The sequence below is a fragment of the Diadema antillarum genome, unplaced genomic scaffold, assembly GCF_040938485.1.
Source record: "Diadema antillarum isolate AM-2024a unplaced genomic scaffold, OU_Dant_1.0 seq00000696_RagTag, whole genome shotgun sequence".
NCBI classification, from domain to species: domain Eukaryota; kingdom Metazoa; phylum Echinodermata; class Echinoidea; order Diadematoida; family Diadematidae; genus Diadema; species Diadema antillarum.
The window spans coordinates 2,352,501-2,375,446 of NW_027271601.1; the positions used below are offsets into that span (position 1 = coordinate 2,352,501).

The window sequence follows — 22,946 nt, forward strand, 5'->3', positions numbered from 1 at the left end:
TGAAGCAATGACACCGCATGCAGAATACTTTTCAAGAATATAAATTATTTGAGGAGTATCCAAGAGAGATACCTGGGTTTGGGGTTGAAATCCTGCTTGCTTCTCTTCCTCCGTCTCCTCTACCATTCTCTCCTCCTTTGGAGAGACCTTCCTCCGCACCTCGGCTTGCCTGCTGTACCCCGCTGAGCTCCAGACTTTCTTTACCCCTTCTGTTTTCAGCTTCACTGGTCTGAGGAAACAACCACAAAATCCATGAAGTCTTTAAAATTGCTCATCAACGAATATCCTGGCTTTGCATTCTTTCCCATTGAGCAAAAATGTTCCGAAACTAACTGTCAATTAACATAGATTGCAAAATCCTCCTATTATCTCTCACATCAATCTCGCCGAAGTACTGTCGGACTGTGGCATCTTCCATCCAAGTGAGTTGTCAAACATCTCCTCAAAGAGAACTTAGAGGAAACAAATGCTACTCAACATGACTTGACCAGAAACTGCTAAAGTGTATAGGCACCTAACGGGTTAAGCCATCCATGGTTCAATTCCTAAAGGTGCAAGCCCCCATACACGTGGACACAAAGATTCATAATCTAAACTGTATGAGCACATGTATTTCACAATTTATTAAGCCTGATTCATCATTTATTGCAGTCCATCAGTGGATATTCAAACATTTTGAATGCTCTCATGGCAGAAAAAAGCAAAGACAATGGAAAAGAATGAAAAATCAAGAATTTACCATAAAACATGAGTGATCTCACATGATAATTTCAAGCCACTGTTAAACAATGGGAGCAGTGATAAAAAAAAATGTTCGAATTATCACATTTGATGAATCTGTATAGTTCAGATGTATCACAAAACACACTACAGTACAAAAATGTTGCACCAATGCCATAAATATAGGGAAATATCACTAATTTGACGGTTTATTCTTTAGATCTATTCTTTTATTAAAACTATTGTTCATATTTTGTATATCTAACAATATTTAACATTGATTATACTAACGAATATTTTTAGGTTGTTATTCTTTTATTAAGTTTTAATTAACTTACATTTCAGAACTATTTTGAAGCACTAAAGCTTTTTTTTTTCTATCTGCAAATGTTAGCAAGGGGCTTTAACCCTTTAAAAGCCATGTTGAGAACCATCTGTGTGCATCAAATAATCTACGAATGTCATGAAAGGCATGGGAAAATTAAAGACAGCTCAAAATTTTGGCAATTTTTGTCTCTTTGCAAGTGATACTGATTAAACCTTCACATTCCTGAGTACAGGTATCTATAATGCATACACTTTGACATCCTCTTTCTCTCTCTGCTAGTCAACACAATGTGACAAACATATAGATATGAACTTGGTGTGCAATCTATTCAATTGAACATGAAAAACAAAACTGGTCAAATGAAGAGTTGAAGATACTGAGATGATTGGCTTTTGGGTAAATAGTGTAACTAGAGTACAGGCAGTACCTTCCCACATCCTCCATTTCGCTGCTGTTGCCAGTGGCTCCTGAGCTAAGGGAGGGCTGAGGGGAAGAAGTGATGCCTGCAGCATCCCGGTTGCTAGGGGGGAGAGAGTCCGATGACTCGGTGGCTGTCAGCAACGAGGTAGAGGGTGAGGCATAGGGCTTGAAGTTAAGACCAGCTAGGAAAGGTCTCATCACTGCAAATGTTAGACCAAGGGATAAAATGTAATTGAACAAAACAATTTAAGATGCTGTTTCAAGATTCAGGACTTGATTTTTTCTTTCCTTGACATCACTTAATGTACAACATGCCAAGAATGAGATGAGGAAAGGGTATAGGGTGCTTTAAATGCTTTGGCATCCCAGCTGGCATTCAAGAAGAGACATTGAATAAAACAAAGAAGACAATATTTCTTAAACACCCCACCGTCCTCAACAAACAGACAAACAAATACTGTATATCTATTAATTCTGTGCACAGATATCTCAAATGAGGAGGCCACAGACATTTTCATGAGAAATTGTTTTCGCGAATTGACACCGAGGTTACTGTAAGTGCACCATTACCCTCTATAGCGACATTTTCGTATGTTATTAAATTTTCTGTCCAAATGTGTTTAACAAAGTTTGTGAAAATTACACCCTCGCAAAAATAACATCTTATACAAGACACAACACTCTGGAAAGATGATAAAGTATCCTATCTATCAACAAGTTTGTTTCAAAGAACAGTAATATTGTTTGGCCAATTTTTGCAGGTTAGACTGCTCACCTTAGGCATGAGACAGAGAAAAGTCAAAAAAAAAGAGGAGGGACTTTGCGAGAGAGCGGAGCGACCGAGCGGGGGGAGGGTGTGGGAGGGGGGTGTCCCCCCTGCCACGGTAAGGACTTATTGAAATTTAAGGTATGAAAAAAATCATTTTAATGCATTTTACAACTGAAATTTACTATTGTTATGAGGTACATTCTACAGAGAAACATTGTGATAATTGAACTCATGAATGACACTTGCAAAATCTAAAGGAAGGAATATGCTTAACTGTTATACCTAGGACCTACTCAAATGTGAGGTCATAATAAATCACAGTAATGTACACCCAGGTAACGTCTTGCTAGATTCAGTTCATACGGGTACAAAAAAAGGTGTTATAAATCACAGCTTAGCATTGTTGGCTGTCTTTAGTCCATATAACAGTTTACAGTGCGCAGACCAGGCAAAGTATTGCTGATCATGGTCCATGTAGAGAATCATGTATGTAAGACAGCTGAAAATAAATCATTCATGCAGCTCAGCATTGTTGACCGTCTCTACGTCCATGCAACATCTATACCTTTGTAGCAGGAGGTACAAAAATTTGTAGACCTGGTTAAGTCCATAAACAGGTAGTGTAGACCAAGTGAAGTATTGTTGGATGAAGTCCAGAATGTAAAGCGAATCCTTGCGGTGGATGATGTATCACAGAAGACGAAACTGGTGCTAGGACTAGGAGATCAACTTCATATTCCAACCACTGCCACTTGAACTTATTGGAGACATTTTTGTCAATATCCGCTACACGAGGCCGAGGGTCATCCTTATCGAGGGTCTTCAATTTCTCGTCGAAGAAAAAAATACTTTCACCGGTCCACAAAATCACGATGACAAATGTAGGTCACGCCAACGTAATCATCGGGATGCAAAAACAGCGCATTGCGCTGAATGCTGTGGCAGCATGCCGAAGCTCCTTGATCAAATACGCAGCCACAGCCTCACACATGTGTGCATCATATCACACCACACTGCGCTATGCAAGCTAGCTAGAAGTTGATCGACACGCATGTTTCACATCCATTTCACGCATCATCATGCATGCAACATCGCACAGCTGCCCGCTGACAAATGCACTCATCACTATTCACACAATGCAATGCCGACACATCACAGCTATTAGTATTACGGAATCACACACGCAGCGGAATAGTACGGCGAGATATGGTGGCTGAAAAAAAAAAAGAACAAAAAGAAAAGGGAAAATCACGGAAATTATCCCGACTGTGTATTTTCCCCCCAGAATTTAAAAATCCGCGGAAATCCGCGGATCCGCGGGGAAATCTCATGCCTGTTCAAATCAAGACATAAAACCATCTAATGTTCAGTTCGCCATCTTGATACTTATGCACCTTCCTAGGCAACACAAAATACCTGGTAGTAAAGATACAGTCTTACTCAAAATGAAGTATGAATGCCCAAAAACAAAACACACCACCTGCCTCTCCCCCCCCCCCCCAAAAAAAAAGGCAAACTCTCAAACACACCAAAGAGCAACAATAAATGAATAAACAGGTAAAGCTGTGAATCTCCAAGAAAACTGCAATGTGCCTGCAGAGACTATTTGACAGTGTGAAGTGGTTTGGAGAGTCAGACATTTGGATCCCCACTGATGTACTGCTACATCAAGGCACGGTTGTTACCTTCAGGGCTGTTGTGCTTCTCGGCCGACCTCTGCTGCTTAGGTTTATATGGGGCTGCCCCTGTCTCCAGGGCTTCTGACACATACTCATCCAGGAAGGACAGAGTCCAATCAAGCTGTAGAAGAGGAGAAAAAAATCTACCACTGTCAATCCACATTGATTCTCTTCCTTTATGGTTTATTAACCCCATTCATCATTATTACCAGTACAAAACAAGGGGGGGGGGGGGGATCAACCCCCATGCACAGTACCTGGTTCTATTGTTAATTTCAAGCACCTAGTAAAGACTTTGTAAAATTATTTTTTAAACAGAAAATGGTAACAAGTCTGTGATATGCTTTCAAACTTTGTAGATGGGAATAGATAAGTGGAGTAGGGTGTAAGGTATTACCACATTCTAATATGCCATCAGACACATAGAAGTCCTCATACTTCACAATGTCATGTTGGTGTATTTTTAGGAAAATAAGGGGATGGCTATTGTGTGTTCTTCCTCAACTATCTCATCGACGAAATTCTGATGTGTCAGTGAATGCCGTATCACATGTATTTGAGACTCAAGTACAGCATACATAAATTGTTCCAGTTCAAATTTATTTCCATTCGACGTAAAATCATCAAACAGAAAACACATAGATACAAAAATATATGAATATCAAAAGAAATACACACTCATACACAAAACTACAACAAGAACAAGAGCCGATGCATAAATTCATGTAAATGGGGGGTCAACCGAGAAGAGCAATAAGCCTTGTAAATCGTTGACCCCTAGAAAACATGAATACTGTGTAAAATATATCGGGAGTATAAAAAAGAAACTAAAGAAGAAAAGAAAAGGACAGGTGAGAAGAACCAATCAAAAGACATATATAAGTGCAATTGAAATAATCATTCTGAATGAGAATATGAATTCAGGAGTAAAATTTATAATTCCTTTTCAAACTATTCAAAGACGGTTTCATTTTCAAATCAAATGGTATTTCAGTCCACATTAATGGACCTTTAAAAAACTGTATTCTTAGAAATATTTGTTCTCACATAACATAAATGATAATCATTAGCACGACGGGTGTTATAAGCATAAACATTACTATTCAATACAAATTTAGAAGAGATATTGGAGGGCAATAAACCTTTTGAACACATATACATAAAAATTGCAAGATTATATCTATTAATATCATAAACATTTAAAAGCTTCAAATGAAAAAATAGAAGTGCGAGCATTAAAAGATACATAGGAAATTATTCGAATAGCTTTTTTCTGTAATAAAAACAATTTTTTCATACAAAAATCATTTCCATTGGACAAGGCCACATTACAATAATTGATATGGGAAATAAATGAGGTATGGTATAACATAATCAGAATATATCTAGGGAAATGCCTCAGATGATAAAAGATACCAATACCTTTGGCAATACGATTGCACATGACACCAATGTGTTCATGCCACGAGAGCTTGTCATCTATATACACTCCTAAAGACTTTACACAAGACAAACAAGAAATTGTTTGACCATTAAAATACAAAATGGCATTCACATCAAATTTTCTCTTTCCAAATGCCATAAACTGAGTTTTACTTACATTTATCACCAATCTATTATTAATCAACCAATTACTCAAACAAATCAATTCATGATCAAACAAATCCACTAAATAACTACAATTGTTATGTGACATGAACACGCTGGTGTCGTCTGCAAATAAGACAAGAGACCCGCGGGTCTAGCGCTCACCTGAGTATCGCAAGTTCACCTTTCACGCAGTCACTAACCTAAATTATTCACAGCTCTACCAAAATTTGACCAGGCATTCTCAAGTAGAAGATGAAAATGTACAATAAAGGCCCAATTTTTTTTTTAAGATTCCTTAATTTGGGGGGATTGGGGCCCCCTGGGGCCCTCTGGGTGGGGCATGGTGCCCATTTTGATAAATTGAGATCCTGACCCCTAGGGATGCTACCTGCCAAGTTTGACAAAAATCCATCATGAGGTTTTTAGGAAGAAGATGAAAATGTACAATTCAGGCCCCCATTTGGACCCTTCCAACCACCCCCCCCCCCCTACCCAAGAGGGGCACCCCTGGATCTCCTATGAACAAACTTGAAACTACAGTCATTAATGTACTCACTCATAGTATTATCTCAGCTCTATAACTTCTGATTCTAGAGAAGATTTATAAAGATTCCTTCATTTGGGGGGTTTGGGACCCCTGGGGGCCCCCTGGGTGGGGCATGGTGCCCATTTTAACAAATTGAGATCCTAACCCCCTAGGGATGCTACCTGCCAAGTTTGGTGAAAATGGGTCATGGGGTTCTCAAGAAGACGATAAAAATGTACAATTTAGGCCCCATTAGGACCCCTCCTCACCCCCTCCCCTGGGTCCCAAGGGGGGCACCCCTGATTCTGCCATGAACAAACTTGAAACTACAGTCATCAATGTACTAACTCATAGTATTAACTAAGCACTATCACTTCTGGTTCTAGAGAAGAAGATTTTTGCAGAATCCTTAATTTTGGGGGGCTTGGGCCCCCTGAGGGCCCCCTGGGTGGGGCATGGTGCCCATTTTAACAAATTGAGTTCCTAACCCCCTAGGGATGCTACCTGCCAAGTTTGGTGAAAATGGGTCATGGGGTTCTCAAGAAGAAGATGAAAATGTACAATTTAGGCCCCATTAGAACCCTTCCCCACCCCCCTCCCCTGGGTCCCAAGGGGGGCACCCCTGATTCTGCCATGAACAAACTTGAAACTACAGTCATCAATGTACTAACTCATAGTATTAACTTAGCTCTATCACTTCTGGTTCTAGAGAAGAAGATTTTTACAGATTCCTTAATTTTGGGGGGTTTGGGCCCCCCTGGGGGCCCCCTGGGTGGGGCATGGTGCCCATTTTAACAAATTGAGTTCCTAACCCCCTAGGGATGCTACCTGCCAAGTTTGATGAAAATCGGTCTTGGGGTTTTCAAGAAGAAGATGAAAATGTAAAAAGTTTACGCACGACGCACGACGGACGACGGACGACGGACGACGGACGACGGACGACGCACGACGCACGACGGACGCTGGACGAAGGGCGATCGCAATAGCTCACTTGAGCCTTTGGCTCAGGTGAGCTAATAAACTGTAAAATTTTACTTGAGCAAACAATATCATTAATATAAATCAGAAATAGCAATGGACCGAGAATGGAACCTTGTGGCACTCCACAACGAATGCGTTTATACGAAGACTTATAATTGTCAATTGTTACAAACTGAAAACGCTTAGACAAATAATCTTTAAATAATCTTAACAAAACTCCGCGAATACCATAATTTTCTAATCTATTTAGCAAAATTGAATGATCTAGAATGTCAAAAGCTTTGCTTAAATCAAGAAACAAACCAATAGTATACTGTTTCAAATCAGTTGCTGTTGTAACTTTATGTATTAAATCAAGAAGAGCTGTAGAAGTGGAGTGTCACGAACGGAATCCATACTGACTGTTTGATAAAAGATTACATGAAATGAAAAAAGTGTATAGTCGTTCATATAGACATTTTTCAAATACTTTGGAAAAAACGGCAGAACAGATATCGGACGATAATTCGCCAAATTAGAAATATCACCACTTTTAAAAACAGGAATTACCTTCGCAATCTTCAGTTGATCCGGAAATACGCCATTGGAAATGCACAAATTGAATATAAAACATAAAGGAGAACAGATTACATGAATCACTCTTTTCACAACATCAACAGCTATATCATCATATCCTACACTGGTTCCACTCTTTGAATCATTCACAATATCAATAATTTCTTTATATGTTATTGGAGAAAAAATATGCCGTTTTATCATTTCTTGTCAATTGTGAACTATAATCATGATTTGAATATTGCACATTGTTTGTAAGATTAAAACCAACATCAACAAAATAATCATTAAATCTTTCAACCATATCATCTTTAATAGTCATTGATGCACCATCAATATCAATTTTTATAATATTTTGTTTTTTAGATTTCACACCGAATGCATCATTAATAACTTTCCATGTTGACTTTATGTCTCCCTTAAAACCATCAAATTTCTTTTTATAATGTTCACGTTTCACTTTCTTTACTTCATTTGTTATTTTATTTCTAAATCTTTTATAAACTTTTTTCCCATATTTAGTAGGATCATTCATATATTTCTTAAATAATCTCCATTTTTTCCTTATCATTTTCATCAAATTCTTCTTAATTCATGATTTATTTTTTCAATATTTTACTTTAATTTCACACAAAGGAAAACATCTGTGATACAAACATCCAAATTTCGTTATAAACTCATCATAACAACAATTGGGAACAAATGACTTAAAGTTCCAATCAACACTTTCCAAATTACTACAAAACTGTACAATATTCATTTCATTTATTTGTCTTTTCAAGGAAACACACCTTTTTTCTTTAATTTCATCATAAGAAACACAGAATACAGGAAAATGATCACTGATATCAGCCAAAATAAGTCCACAAAATATATTTCTTATATTGTTTGTAAATATATTATCTAATAAAGTTCCAGATTTTGGAGTTACACGGGTTGGATAATGAATAAGTGAATACAGAGAATATGTTGCACATACATTCACAAAGTCATGAAATTTAGAATAAAATCACCAACCAGATATATCATTTTATTTTCCCTATTTACAATGTTCAAAACAGAAGAAACTTCATCTATAAAAAATTGCACAGGGAGTGTTTGGAAACCTTGTCATTGAATTCATCAGGTAAATAAAAAGACTGATCAATCTCCATAAATTCTTCATTACCATTAATGGGCGACAGAACTTGTGATATTGCACTGAGATTTAACCTATCTATTGCACTTTCATATACACTGCATAAAGACATGACAAAGAAAGGAGAGAGAGAGAGAGAGAGAGAGAGATGAAACAGCAAAAAGAAACGAAAAAGTAGATTATATCTGACACACACGCACACAGGTGCGCAACACATAAAATCACAGTTTATACCTAAGTTAACAAAAAAACCTTGACAGATTGTATCATCTGGATGCCATCAATTACAAATACAAGCAAATAGGGTCAGTTACCATGGGAATTTAAAAAAAAAACTTCTTTTTTCCTGTGGACTTCATGAGGGCTATGACACGCCCATCATTGTACCTCTGTTAGACCGATACATGATTATACAATTCATACCTGATCGGTCTGCACAGCTGCATCCACTTGGCTGCTGCCTAGCAACTCTGTGCAGTCACCATTTTCGACCAACATCTTCACCTCACTGGCTCTCTGTAATGTGGATGAGTGAGGGTAAGAAATTTTTGTTATCTCCAAAGCTCGTACTTTTGTCAGCAAACATGTATTTTCAATGAATAATTGCAATAGTTATTTGGAAAGGAAACACAAATCCTGTATTTGTTTAAAAACTTTATATGAACCAGAAATGATGTTAACTAAACATCCCATTTTATTTTAGTTGATTTGAATATTACACACTGTAAGAGCATAGCTGGGTTACATAGAATTACGCATTCCTTAAAGCAGGTTCAAACAATTTTAACCACACAAATTAGCCTAGTATGCTGAAACAAGCCAAAGGAAAACAACAAGGCAAGTGCCAAATTGTGTCTCGCCCATTCGCGTACAAGGAATTAATATTCTTATAACTCCCAGAAGTTAATTGACCTGCTTATGACCTTTGACCTTGTGGTGACCTTCAACACCGCAAGGGACATTTAACATCCAAGTTTGGTCACAAATGGACAAAGGGATCAAAAGTAATGAGCCATAATCGAAATGCGCCATAAAAACTTAACATTGGGCCCTAAAAGTTTGTTGACCCCTGACTGTGACCTTTGACCTTGCGACGACCTTCACCTCCCCAAGGGACATCTTCCATCCAAGTTTGGTCACAAACGGACAAAGGGATCAAAAGTTATGAGCCATAAACGAAATGCGCCCTAAAAACTTAATATTGGGCCCTAAAAGTTCGTTGACCCCTGTCTGTGACCTTTGACCTTGTGGTTACCTTCAACTTCCCAAGAGACATCTACAATCACCCAAGTCTGATTGCCATTGTAGCAACATGTGTCGAGTTACATGTGATAAGAGAGTCTTACCAGTAAACTTTAATGTATGACCTCAAATGACCTTTGATCTTATCCTGTGACCTCCAACGGCACCATAACATGAAGGTACCCCCAGTGCATCTATGACCCAAGTTAGGTTGTAATCCAAGCAACTTATGTGAAGTTATTTGTCAAAAGAGAGTCTTGCAGGTAAACTTTAACATAGAAAAGAGAGTCTTGCACATACTCTTTAATATATGACCTCAAATGACCTTTGACATCATCACATGACCTCCGACAACACCATAACATGAAGATACCCCTAGTGCTTCTATCACCAAAGTGTGGCTGCCATTGCTGTAACAGTTGCCAAGTTATGCATCATAAGAGAGTCTTGCAGGTAAACTTTAACATTTGTGATGGACGACGGACGACGGACGGACGACGGACGGACGCCATTTGGATCCCTTAGTCTCGCCTTCACCTCCGGTGGGCGAGACAAAAATTAAAGTCCAACACTACTGATCTAACAACATACAAATAAGAGACCCAGCTCTACTTTAACCTTTGAACAAAAGCCATGAAAAGAGAAGCAATTGTGGCTCAGTGGATAAGTTTAGGGATTCTAAGTCATGAGGTCCTCGGTTCAAGTCCTCTAACAGCAGCAGCTGTGCCTTTAGGCAAGGTGCTTTACCCTCATCGCTTAGTCCTGTTTGGAAGGGACTCAAAGCCATCAGTCTCAGGGTAACTTGCTTGAAAGCGTTTAAGCGCTTCTTTTATACGGCCACAAAAATAAAACACTTCAAATATAGAACAAGGAAAAGTAGAAATTACGCGGTGCGTAATATACACTGTATGTCCCCGCCGGAAGTAGCATTTAGTAGCAAAATGTACAATATAGGTAAAAAAATCAAGGTCAAAGGTCAAAGAAGTCAAAGGTCAAAATTCTGTGTAGAAATCTTGAAGCCCTCACATAGTGCCATCACATAAAGCAAATGGAATCGAAATCGGGTTAGAAATGGCGAAGGAGTAGCATTTTGTAGCCAATGTACAATATAGGTAAAAAATCAAGGTCAAAGGTCAAAGAAGTCAAAGGTCAAAATTCTGTGTAGAAGTTTTGAAGCCCTCACCTAGTGCCATCACATAAAGCAAACGGAATCGAAATCGGGTTACAAATGGCGAAGGAGTAGCATTTGGTAGCAAAATGTACAATACAGGTCAAAAATCAAGGTCAGAGGTCAAAGAAGTCAAAGGTCAAAATTCTGTGTAGAAGTTTTGAAGCCCTCACCTAGTGCCATCACATAAAGCAAACGGAATTGAAATCGGGTTACAAATGGCGAAGGAGTAGCATTTTGTAGCAAAATGTACAATATAGGTCAAAAATCAAAGTCAAAGGTCAAAGAAGTCAAAGGTCAAAATTCTGTGTAAAAGTTTTGAAGCCCTCACCTAGTGCCATCACATAAAGCAAACGGAATCGAAATCAGGTTAGAAATGGCGAAGGAGTAGCATTTTGTAGCCAATGTACAATATAGGTTAAAAATCAAGGTCAAAGGTCAAAGAAGTCAAAGGTCAAAATTCTGTGTAGAACTTTTGAAGCCCTCACCTAGTGCCATCACATAAAGCAAACGGAATCAAAATCGGGTTAGAAATGGCGAAGGAGTAGCATTTTGAAGCAAAATGTACAATATAGGTCAAAGGTCAAGGTCAAAGGTCACAACTGAAATTCTGTACAGCAGTTTCAAAGCTCCCATGTAGTGCTATCATATAAAGCAAACAGAATCAAAATCGGGTTAGAAATGGCGAAGGAGTAGCATTTTGAAGCAAAATGTACAATATAGGTCAGAGGTCAAGGTCAAAGGTCACAACTGAAATTCTGTGTAGAGGTTTCAAAGCTCCCATGTAGTGCTATCATATAAAGCAAACAGAATCAAAATTGGCTCATAAATGACAGAGAAGTAGCAAATTGAACATTTTGATCACACACGGACGCACAGACGGACGGACAGACGGACGGACACACAGACACACACACGTACGGAGCCCGTTTCATAGTCCCCTGCTCGAACTCGTTCGGCGGGGACAATCATCAATACAAAACAATTCTTGCTATCGCCAATGACGTAAAAACTCCTGCGCATGCTGAAGAGCTCTGTCACAGGTGCACTGCGGGATTCCTCGGTCCCTTGTTCGCTTCCTGTTGTCTCACGCGAGTCGCAGTTCCCATACGATTCAATGGAGTTCTTTGTCTGCTTTTCCGTTGTTTCCCTTTTTTTCATGGCTATAATTCAGTTTAAAAGAGTTGAAAGTGTCTAATCTTTACTGATTTGCGGTAACTAGAGTCATGGTTCACAACTTCAAGGCTTCAATGTGCTGGTCACACAATGGAAAGCGAAGAAATCTTCAACAAAAAATACCTCTTTATAAAGACAGAGCGTGATGTAAGTGCATGTGCAGCCAAAACCGGGGCAAGTATGTCCCATGAGCTATCCCACAATGCATCTAAAATGCCGCTCTGCACACGGCACCTATGTATTGGCGATACCCTCAATTGTTCTTACCTAGACTAGAATGTGCCCTCGATACAGGAAGGGGTGAATGCAAGAGAAGAAAGAAATCAAAATGATGCCTACCACAGAGGCTGTGGTAAACTTCGTCCCCCCCCCCCAACACAAATAAACAAATAACCGAAAAGAAACCGAAAAGAAACCTTACCTGCCTAACTTCCACAAATTTGCTCGCCATCATCCCTGTTGTGATCTTCCTCGCTTCCTCAGTCACCAGCCCACTCCTACTTACAGCCTTGGTGATTGCAGCCAGCACGCAATCCTTCGTGTGGGGTGTTTGGGTTGTAAGAGGGCCGCGCCTCACAAGAAGTCTGGAGAGGATGGTTAGCATCTCCGAGGCTGGCACTGGTGATCTCTCAGAACAGCCATGCTCTCCTAAGATCTGGAGATGGGGGGGGGGGGGTGGAAGGGGGCAGAATAGCAAATTGAAAGTGAAGAGAAACAATTTCCCTTCAATTCACTGAAACTCTGTTTTAATCTCGGCAATGTTGTGGCAATGTCTGGAGAACAAATTTCCTCACCCGGGCAATAAAAACACAGGGGACAGCAAGGGGTACCGTCTTTAGACACACACAGAAAACCTTCTCCTGGTAGGTTTCTGTAACAACCTACCTGTCCATGCCCGTGATTGGCACAGGTGTGTCATTCTGTCTGGACTATTGTGCATGCATGTTGAGTGTATCATCGGAATTTTACCCTGAGAGCATCTTAACAGAAAGGTTGTTGGGGTAATTCTGGGGTAATTATCCTGGCTGGCTAGGGTAGAATTTGGCAAAACTTACAGTGACAATGTCCAAGCAATATAAAGTCTGGACTGTCTAAACAGGCATGGTAAAAAACAAAGATTGCCCGGACGTTGTCACGGTAACTCTAGTTTTAAAGGCTCTGTCAAAACGGGGTTTGATTTTGCAAAGGAAGAAAATGGACATGGCACATGGTGTGGCATGTAACAGAGTTCAATCAATGCCACCCCCCTCCCCTTCCCCCTCCCCCCAAAAAGGAGGCATGCCTTTGTAAATTGTGATAGGGGTTCCATCCACACATCAATGTATGCAGTATCAAGTATACCAATGTTTCAACTGTCTTGGGCCATGTTTATAAGATTTTGCGTGCCGAGAATCACTGTTTTGGTACACAGATTTGAAACAAGGTTTTGTCAGGAGAGCGTTTTTAAGATTTTTTTCCCCCCGAGCGTGTTGGGGCTCTCGCTCAGACTGTGCCATTGCGCAACTCATTCTGCACAGTTTGTTCTTCAGCAAAAGGTCAAACAGGGCATGCACAAGGCATTGTGACATCATTTAAACAGTGTTTGAGATCGCGGTCATGTTTATAGGATTTTTAAAACACTGTTTCTGCAGAAACACTGTTTTGATATGCACCATTTTGTGAGTTTCAAAAGAGAGTTTCAAAACACTGTTTCAACTTACGGCTAGCGTTTATAAGATTTTTTTTCTTGCTAGAAACACTGTTTGGCCAGAAACAGTGTTTCAAAACACTGTTTCTGGCCACAAAAAAAAATCTTATAAATGCACCCATGGAGGAAACTAGTCCAGATTCTGGACGTTTTCTTATCATTACGCATCCACGCGCGCTCCACAGCTTACCGCGCTATCCCCTGTAACCGCTCGATATCGATGAGGGCGCCAACAAACCTGTCCGAAAAAAACGTCCAGAATGGTTTGACAGTGCGTAGGGTCAAAAGTTCATATTAGGTATGCTGACGTAATGCCCTATCTCTCGCAAGCTCATTGCGTATGCATGAAAACTAAGGGATCGATCACAGAAAAGTTCTGTGGGATCGATCGATCTGCAGCCAGCTGTGTGCATTGCACCGTGAATTGCGATCTGCAACAATTACTAATTATGTAACAGAGATGCCTGCATTTTTGCACAACACACATTATCACAATCAAAGAGCCAACTCTTTGATCACAATGCAATGCGATACATGTACTCAGTTCTTCAGTGATCCGTACCATGCATTGTTTGCACAGCTGATTCGTGCAACGTTTTTGACTGGCTGAAAGTTATGGTTGCAGTCATGTCCGACCTACTTTCACGTGGTGTTTTGGACTTTGTTGTGCCCAGATTCGATGATGAGATGACTTGAATATTATTCTTGAGATTGAAAATGGCGAGCTACAAATCGCCATCTCGCCGATGTATGATTTGTGATGTGCCACTTCTAACGTCCAAACACTACATAAAACTGCAAAGAACTCTGTGAAGGTCGTGAGATGTGGACCTCAAGAAAAGTTGGAAGATTTGTTTGGCGATGTTATTGTTAGTAAAGGGGATCAAATTCGATCATTATGTTGTTTTTTTGTTTTTTTGTTTTTTTGGGGGGGGGATTGTGCCAATCATATTCATTAAAGGAAATAATTTTGTCATCAATTATTCTTCCTTAATAATATTGTATGATGAAATATTCAGAAATTAAAGAAATTCTTTAATTGACATAGGCACTTGTATGCACCTGTTTTCACTATTATCTGGCCCACTAAATAACAATGTAATTTTGTAATGTAAGCTCAGGGCTGTGAGATGTAGGTTCTATGAACCGCTACTTAGCTATGTATGGTATACAAGATATCAAGCATACCTATTCTGATCAGGGGTGGTGGAGGTGAAGGGGATAGGGTACAAACACATTACACAATTTGTAGTGCAAAGTTTTGAAGTACATGTAAGGAACCAGAAGGTGCCTTTTTTAGAGAGCAGTCTAAATTTAAAGAATTGCGCTAAGTTTGTACAACTTTTATAATTTTATTACCACTTCATGTAGGGCTTACTGGGCAGTTAGACCGAAACTATTCACTTTGATAATTTCTGTAACAGAGACAATCAGATCAATATCCCTGTTGTAAGAACACCCTGTCACTTTTTTTTTTTCTTTTTTTGTTTGTTAGTCTTCATGATAATAAAGCTAAACTTAGTAAACCAAGATGAAGTAGGCCTATTCATATCAAAAGACAGTCTGACAAAGCAACTTGTTTTTTTCTAATTCACAAACATTTAAGGGGGATATCAGCGTGAAATTATGCTTGGGAAATGTGTGGGCCATGCACACAACGCACACAAACACATACACGCATGTGTACACACACACACACACACACACACACACACGAACATACACAAACACATGCACACACACACACACACTCACATGTTAGCAATTTGATTAAACCCCCTATTACAAATCATATCCAAATCAAAACATTGTATATGTACTTTGTACATACAGCTGTACAGTGTAGTAGACTTTACTTTTTTCAACGTTTATGGCACCTGATTATTGGTAAATAAGTTTAGATTTTTTTCTTCAGTGTTGAGGTGTGGTCAGGAAATACATCAATTTATCACTATTGTACTTTGAAATGTACAATGTACAGTGTACATGTACATTATGTGCAATATATGTACTGTTACATACACTGTGTATATAGTCTTCATTATTTCATGTACAGTTAGAGCAGACAGCAAAGTGAAAACAAATGGACTACGAGTAGTGTAATTTGAGCATATGTATAACTTGTACATTTTTTAATCACATTACTTCTTAAGCCTTCATTATAAAAATTTGGCCATGATGGTAAAACTGTTAACGTTGTACCAACTACCAAGGAAGTTTCAAAGCTAGCATCCCACTCCCAACTGTCAATAATGAGTTCAAAAAGTTGTCACTCTGGGAAGGACATTCAAAATAATTCCTCAGGTGTATAAGTGTCTTTAAAGGACAAGTTCACCTTCATAAACATAAGGGTTGAGAAAATGCAGCAATATAAGTAGAGCACATCAGTGAAAGTTTGAGGAAAATTGGACAATCGATGCAAAAGTTATGAATTTTTAAAATTTTTGTGTTGGAACCGCTGGATGAGGAGACTACTACAGCTTGTGAGTCATATGCGTACAACAGTATAAAGAAAATATAAAGAAAATTCAACATATTTTCACTTTTTTCGTATAATAAAAGATCACTTGGCTTGCCTCTTTCTAAAGGCAGGGGGAATAATATTACCCATAACATATGTCGGTAACGAGTCAAGGGAATGTGTACTTTTTTCAAAAGATGAAATTTTGTGAAATTCTCTTTATATTTTCCTTGTATTGTTGTACGCATGTGACATCTAAGTTATTCATACACTGCAGTAGTCTTCTCATCCAGCGGTTACTACACAAAAACTTCAAAAATTCATAACTTTTGAAGGGATTGTCCGATTTTCCTCAAACTTTCAATGATGTGTTCTACTAATATTGCTACATTCTCTCAATCCTTATGTTTATGAAGGTGAACTTGTCCTTTAAAGTTGGATATTCTGTGCCACCAAGTACTCATAAGGAACTGAAATAAAATGTTCTATAGTTGATAAAATATTAGGCATATTTCAGTTGTTTCTCCAAGCTCTTGAAATTCCTTCATTATACACTTTCATTTGTACATGTACATGTACAAGTACTGTAATATACAATACATTTGCTGTATATTCATGATAGTTCACGATCATTGTTCAACAACAGTGCATTATTTCAAACAAAATACATTGTAAACTGTTTGACTCTGAATTTTGATGTCAGAGAAATAATTTGATATGTCACCTTTCAGTCTGATTACCATGTGTAGTAGACTCTCATTACACATCAAAAACACAGGATTAACACAAACTGGTTACAAGTTATGACAAAGAAATCTTCGTTTTTTCATTTGTTGCACTTTATAACAATTCTTGGTTTAAAAAAAAAATGCTTCAAAGTTCAAAAAAGAAAATAGATTCATTGCTACACAGTTCAAACTATAGGTACAAATGTTAAAGTGCATTAACAGAACTAGTTTTAGTTTTATCAAAATGGGCCAAAGAACATACTGTACTTCTCATGAATGATTTTCTATGTAAAGAAAGTATATGTAAACAAGTTCTTGGTAGTTGTACAACTCAAAAACATACTCTAAACATGTGTACACTTGTATGTACATGTATGCATAGATGAACATGCGATGTACAATTACATGTGCAGACAAACAGCATAACAGTTCAATTTTCAAACACCCACCCAAACACCCAAAACACACAGCCCATCCCCACTTGGCATGGTCTGTATGTAAATGTACATGTAATCCACTACATCACAAAAACACAACCTTGAACTAAGATATTTCAACTTTTCCATAATTTTATCACTTGTAATTACGATATGTACCCATCAACATGTCCAATGAAATGAAAATATTCACGCCTAAAAAATAAAGTACAGTATGAAAAGTAGGTGTGTACAAATGTACATTGTATTTGCTTCTATGAATAAGAGCAAGGTACAGTAATTGCAGTGATAAAAAGAAAATTATTGTACATGTAGCATGGAACTGCAAAAATTCAGGTCCAAAAATTCAGGTACACCAGAAACCAATGTACCAACCACTCACCATTACAAACCTTAAGGAGGAAAAACACCCACAGTGGATTCTTGTTTGAAAACAATCATATGAATTCTCTAAAAAACAATTTTCAAATCCCAAAGGTACAAGCTAAGCTACATGTACATGTGTATACGTGACATTTTTCATTTAAAAAAAAAAATCTCAGCTCCGATGTACAGCTGTACAGCTGTACATGGTTCTTCATGTTACCAGTATATCTGATAACTCCTGAAAATTGAGTGCTTTTAAAAGGTGGATATAATCGTCTAGATCACTTGGGCATCCACACAAAACCGTACTGTGTACGTTGCTTACGTCAACACCCAGGCCAGACGCAATGGTAGCTATCAGGGCCCCATTTCATAAAGATTTGATCTGACAGCAACTCTTGCTGGACTGGCAGTTGTCAAGGTAACGACAAGAATCCAGCTTCCTGATTGGCTGTTGCTATTGGAAGTTGCCATTCCAGCAAAAGTTGCTATCCTAACATCTTTTATGAAATGGGGCCCAGAACTCTGATTTCACCATCTGTTAATACCATGCTGTCAACAATTTCCTTTTGGATATCAGTTTCTGTGTTCCGGTGGTACATACATGTATAAACTTATTAACATACCTGTGGCAACCTTCTGGAAGCAGTGCCATAAAGGTCGCATACACATCACTGCACATTTTTCTTATCATCCTTTCACAACATGCACCATGGATCTTCAAGTCATCAGCCAGCCACTTGAACATTGTATCTAAATCTCTTGCAGCAGACTTGACGACATGTTTTATATTTTGCTTGTCCGGCAACTGATTTACCCATACATAATTGCGAAGAGCAAAGTTTTTGATGATACCGCTACGCACATCTCTGGTTGCAGTGGCTGTCAGGGCAACAGCGGGACTGACGACTTGAGTTTCGATCGTAATTCACCCAATTTTCCATACACTGCTCGAAATGCTTTGGTGTCTCCAGATGCAGTCCCCCTATTTGAAAAATAAGAAAAAAAAAAAACACCAGTAAGATTAAAATAAAAAAACATTTTCTACATTGCACATGTGATTTTAATAATGCCTGCAGTCTCTTCAATGCAAATCGCATAGCCATAAGACTGCATAATTTTAATCTATAGATGAACAAGTATTGTAAGGGAACATAATGTGTAAACGGTTATAACAGATATGCCAAGAGAGGGCGGAAAGAAGAACGAAAGATGGCGACTGTCCTCAGAGGACCTATGTTGACGATTCGGTACCGAAGACCGAATCAAAGTGTTCAAAAGGCAACCCTGTCTGGTTCTAGTGTCATTCCCTGTTGTGCAAAGTTGTCCCCTTTCAGTATGAGTACATTTGCATACTGAAGCATGTTCCTATTTGAGTTTTTCTCAATGTACATGCACATGAAGAATTAGTCTGTGGGCCACAGCGTGTGTCTCGATTGCTCCTCTGTCTGTGTAGAGGAGCAAAGCCAACGAGACACAGGCTGTGGCTCACAGATTAAAGCTAAGGCAGTAGGCCTATGTGTAATTGCATTTGTATGCGAGAAAGTTACAGTAGTTACTGTACTGCTACTGTACAAAACAATTAAACCAGTGCAGCTACAGTGTTAATAATTTATTACAATTACACAGGATTTGACTCAGGTCAGTACACCTAGGAACACTCACAAGAGTAGTACTGTAGTAGAAGCCTGACTAACCGCAGCAGCGACCCCATACGGACAAATACGTACCGTAAAGACAGCGCCCCGCGACGGGGTTAAAGCCTGACATGTGTTTACCCTACCCGGCCCAGAGGCCAGACATTTAACTACATTTAGTTTTACAATCATTTTTTTTTTGTTGTTCAACTAGGGGCCTACAGTTACAGTTTGTAATTCAAGACAAGAGACACGTAATGAAAGTTGCCTTGACGAATCATTTGTAGAAACTGGATAGATCTAACGTTAAATGATCAGATTAGCTTACCGCTAGGCCGCTTCACTTGAGTCTCCGACTTGTCACGCAGGCCAAGCAAGATCCATATAGCCCTGCTCATCTGGTCCGAAATTAAAGACAAAGGCATGACAACAAGAGCCACAGCTTTCGGAGAGTCTGGTCCATCATGTAGATACTAGATCTAGTTTGCGAAGAATATCACCGCACAACGGTGCAGCTTGGAAGTTGGAACACCACACTATTGCCGAAACCAGTCGGCATGGAGATAAACAAAATCATGAGTCTATGACCACGCACGGAGAAACGAGTAGGTCTACGTGTAGTAGGGACTTCTAAGTTCTGGTTCTGCTGCTGCTCCCCGAAACCGTCAACGAATCCAAGCTTCTCAGTAGCACATTGCACTTAATGCTCTTCTCATTATCACTGTCAGAAAAGCGACGCAGAGACGCTGATGTTGACATCCATTGATCATGGAAACAAGGTTTGGAGGAAATACTTGAAATGCTGCACAGATTTTGGTCGGAAAACCAAGACTCGGAATCAATACGAAAAGCACATTTGTTACACAAGCAGCAGCAGCTGTATGCTGTACACGCGATTCGGGGGATCCCCGATCGAGAAGTAAAAGCCACCTCGAAATTGACATGTACGATAAGTCACGATGCTTTAAATGGGCGAATATCTTTAATACACGTATTTATCAATTTATTATTTGTGATTTTTAGATTATTATTTTTTTGTCGAAAAATAGATTTAAAATGATGATTATTGTGATATTTATAACTTAATTTATAACAATTATAGAAACGAGTAGAAGTTAGTCTTAATCTTACGCACGGCTTATATAAGTTCTATTTTCATTCTCCTCTTATGATCTCTAAGATATGTTATTTGAGCATTTTTTAATAAAAAGAAAAATAATTTTGAAATTCCATCAATATATGTAGAGATTAATACAAATATTGGCGTAAAATACGTATGTTATATTGCTACATGCAATATACCTGTTTGCAATAAGACTACAAGATTAGAGATCGATCGACTCTTTTCGATCCCACAAATTGCCTGCTGGACGCAATCTCATCGACCAATCAGGATGCTCGAAATGAATGAGGGAGTGGGGGTGGGGCCATTTTTTTCCGAAATATTTCGGGGAGACTTGGCAAACCAGACTGGACTGTTTTGGAGGTCGAGATGCGTGCGTGCGCGGCAAATTAATACAAGAGCGTACGGTGGAGCATACGCGTGCTGTGAATAGCGGTGTGTGCGCGCGGTAAATGATCACACAAAACAGTCCAGGCAGTGGACTAGGAGGAAACCTGCACAACTGCATCAGGTTTGTGCTGCATAAATGAATGCATGGTTGCATGACCTAATTACATGTTTGCTATTGGCCGCATTCTGAACCTGATGAACAGGTCGGTTTACTAATGTATTCAAGATTATGGATATTTTTCTGTATGGACCCAGTGACAAGCTATTCCAATCACCTGTATATGCTCAATGCATTGCAATACCAAGAATGCACATTAGTTGTTACTACGACTGGCAAGCTTTCTGGTTGTCAAGGAAATTCTTTGTTATAGAGGTATGCATAACAATTTGAATATGTGAGTACACTGGTATATCATCATTGACATTCCAAAAGTCATTGCTGTACTTAAAGGAGAATATCATGCTGTAGCCTAAATAGACTGGTATGGACTGTTACTCTAACCCTGCGTTCAGATGAACCCCCACTTAGCGGCGGCAGTTTGGAGAGTTTTACGGTCGACCGTCCACATGTGTATTAAAATCCCCACTGAAAGGGGGACAAAATCATGGCTGGTGATTTCAGCTGTGCGTTAGGTCACTGTGCCTGGCGCTATAGGGCGCACAATTGCAAATCTATACAATTGCCTGATTTGCCACCACATTTCAAGCATGTGCACTTACAAGGAAAACAGCTGCGCGAGAGATCAAGGTTAGTCCCCTACCAGAATTTTGGAGATCGTCTGGACGCAGTGTCCAGCTGTGCAAACTTACCCAGGCCACAAGTTGGGTTGAATATTCAGTCAGTGACTTCTCACTGGCAACAGACAGAGCAAGCTGGATAATGGAGCCACAAAGGATGGGGTCTAGTGGGTCTGAAACATACAATGTAGGTATAGTGACCATTCAATTAATGCAAAAGTTATTCAGTATTTATAGTGGGTACATCAATTCACTAAATCCCTTCCAAAAGCTTTATTCACAATCTCACAGTATCATATGGCTATAGAAAACAAGTTACATGCTCTTATGCTCTTATGCATATAAGTAGTGAAAGAACCTGAAAAGTCACATAACGCAAACTGCCAGACCCCTGATGGAATCATATTTTTCATGTTTCTCACTTACTGATACATCACAGCTTTTACATTTAAAAAATGTTTAAGTCACAGCTTTCATATTGAAATAAAAATCAAGAAAGAATTTCACCCACTGGAGTACAGAATCGAGAGATGCGACACCCTCATGGATGTCTATTTTCCTACACGCTAGTAACAACCCATTTTATTCACCTGCTTCCTCCAATTAAATTTCTCAGGTATGAATTCACTTAGCATTCATCAGATGTTGCTAGGTAGGGCAAGCCTTCTTCGGCAAGCTTTAGCCAATCTTCACAGAATCTGAACACATCACAGAAACAGATTCAATCAAAGCAATTCTATGCAAATGTTCTCAGGATGACACCAGACAAACTGGCGCACTTATTACCTTTTTGTATTGCACAGATGACATTGTTGACGGTGTCGGGAGGGACAACGTCATCTCCCTGCTGAAGAATCTTGAGTATGTTGTCTACATACCACCTCAAACTAGGATGAAACGTGGCATCACATGTTAAGGCAAACTATCCACCATGAACCAACATATGAATTTGACTAGTGTCTTCAAAGGGTGGGTATAAAGAGTTGGTAAAAAGTGTAGGTATATGGGAATAAATGTAATGCTATTGCCGATATTCTGATATAAATTCTGAGGAGTGAATCAAATGGTAACCCCTGGTGGGACACAA

The 22,946-nt window shown here is 39.0% G+C and overlaps 1 protein-coding gene across 1 annotated transcript in view; it reads right to left on the bottom strand.

Annotated features, from left to right (window-relative positions):
- Positions 1 to 22,946, bottom strand: part of LOC139737578 (AP-4 complex subunit epsilon-1-like) — a 51,412-nt gene that overhangs the window by 13,441 nt on the left and 15,025 nt on the right. The window contains exons 12-18 of the mRNA XM_071648260.1: positions 22,646 to 22,758; positions 21,932 to 22,032; positions 12,714 to 12,947; positions 9,130 to 9,222; positions 3,923 to 4,037; positions 1,476 to 1,668; positions 73 to 229 (exon numbers count right to left, since the gene is read on the bottom strand). Coding sequence (XP_071504361.1) covers positions 73 to 229; positions 1,476 to 1,668; positions 3,923 to 4,037; positions 9,130 to 9,222; positions 12,714 to 12,947; positions 21,932 to 22,032; positions 22,646 to 22,758 — 1,006 coding nt within the window. The remainder of the gene's footprint in view (positions 1 to 72; positions 230 to 1,475; positions 1,669 to 3,922; positions 4,038 to 9,129; positions 9,223 to 12,713; positions 12,948 to 21,931; positions 22,033 to 22,645; positions 22,759 to 22,946) is intronic.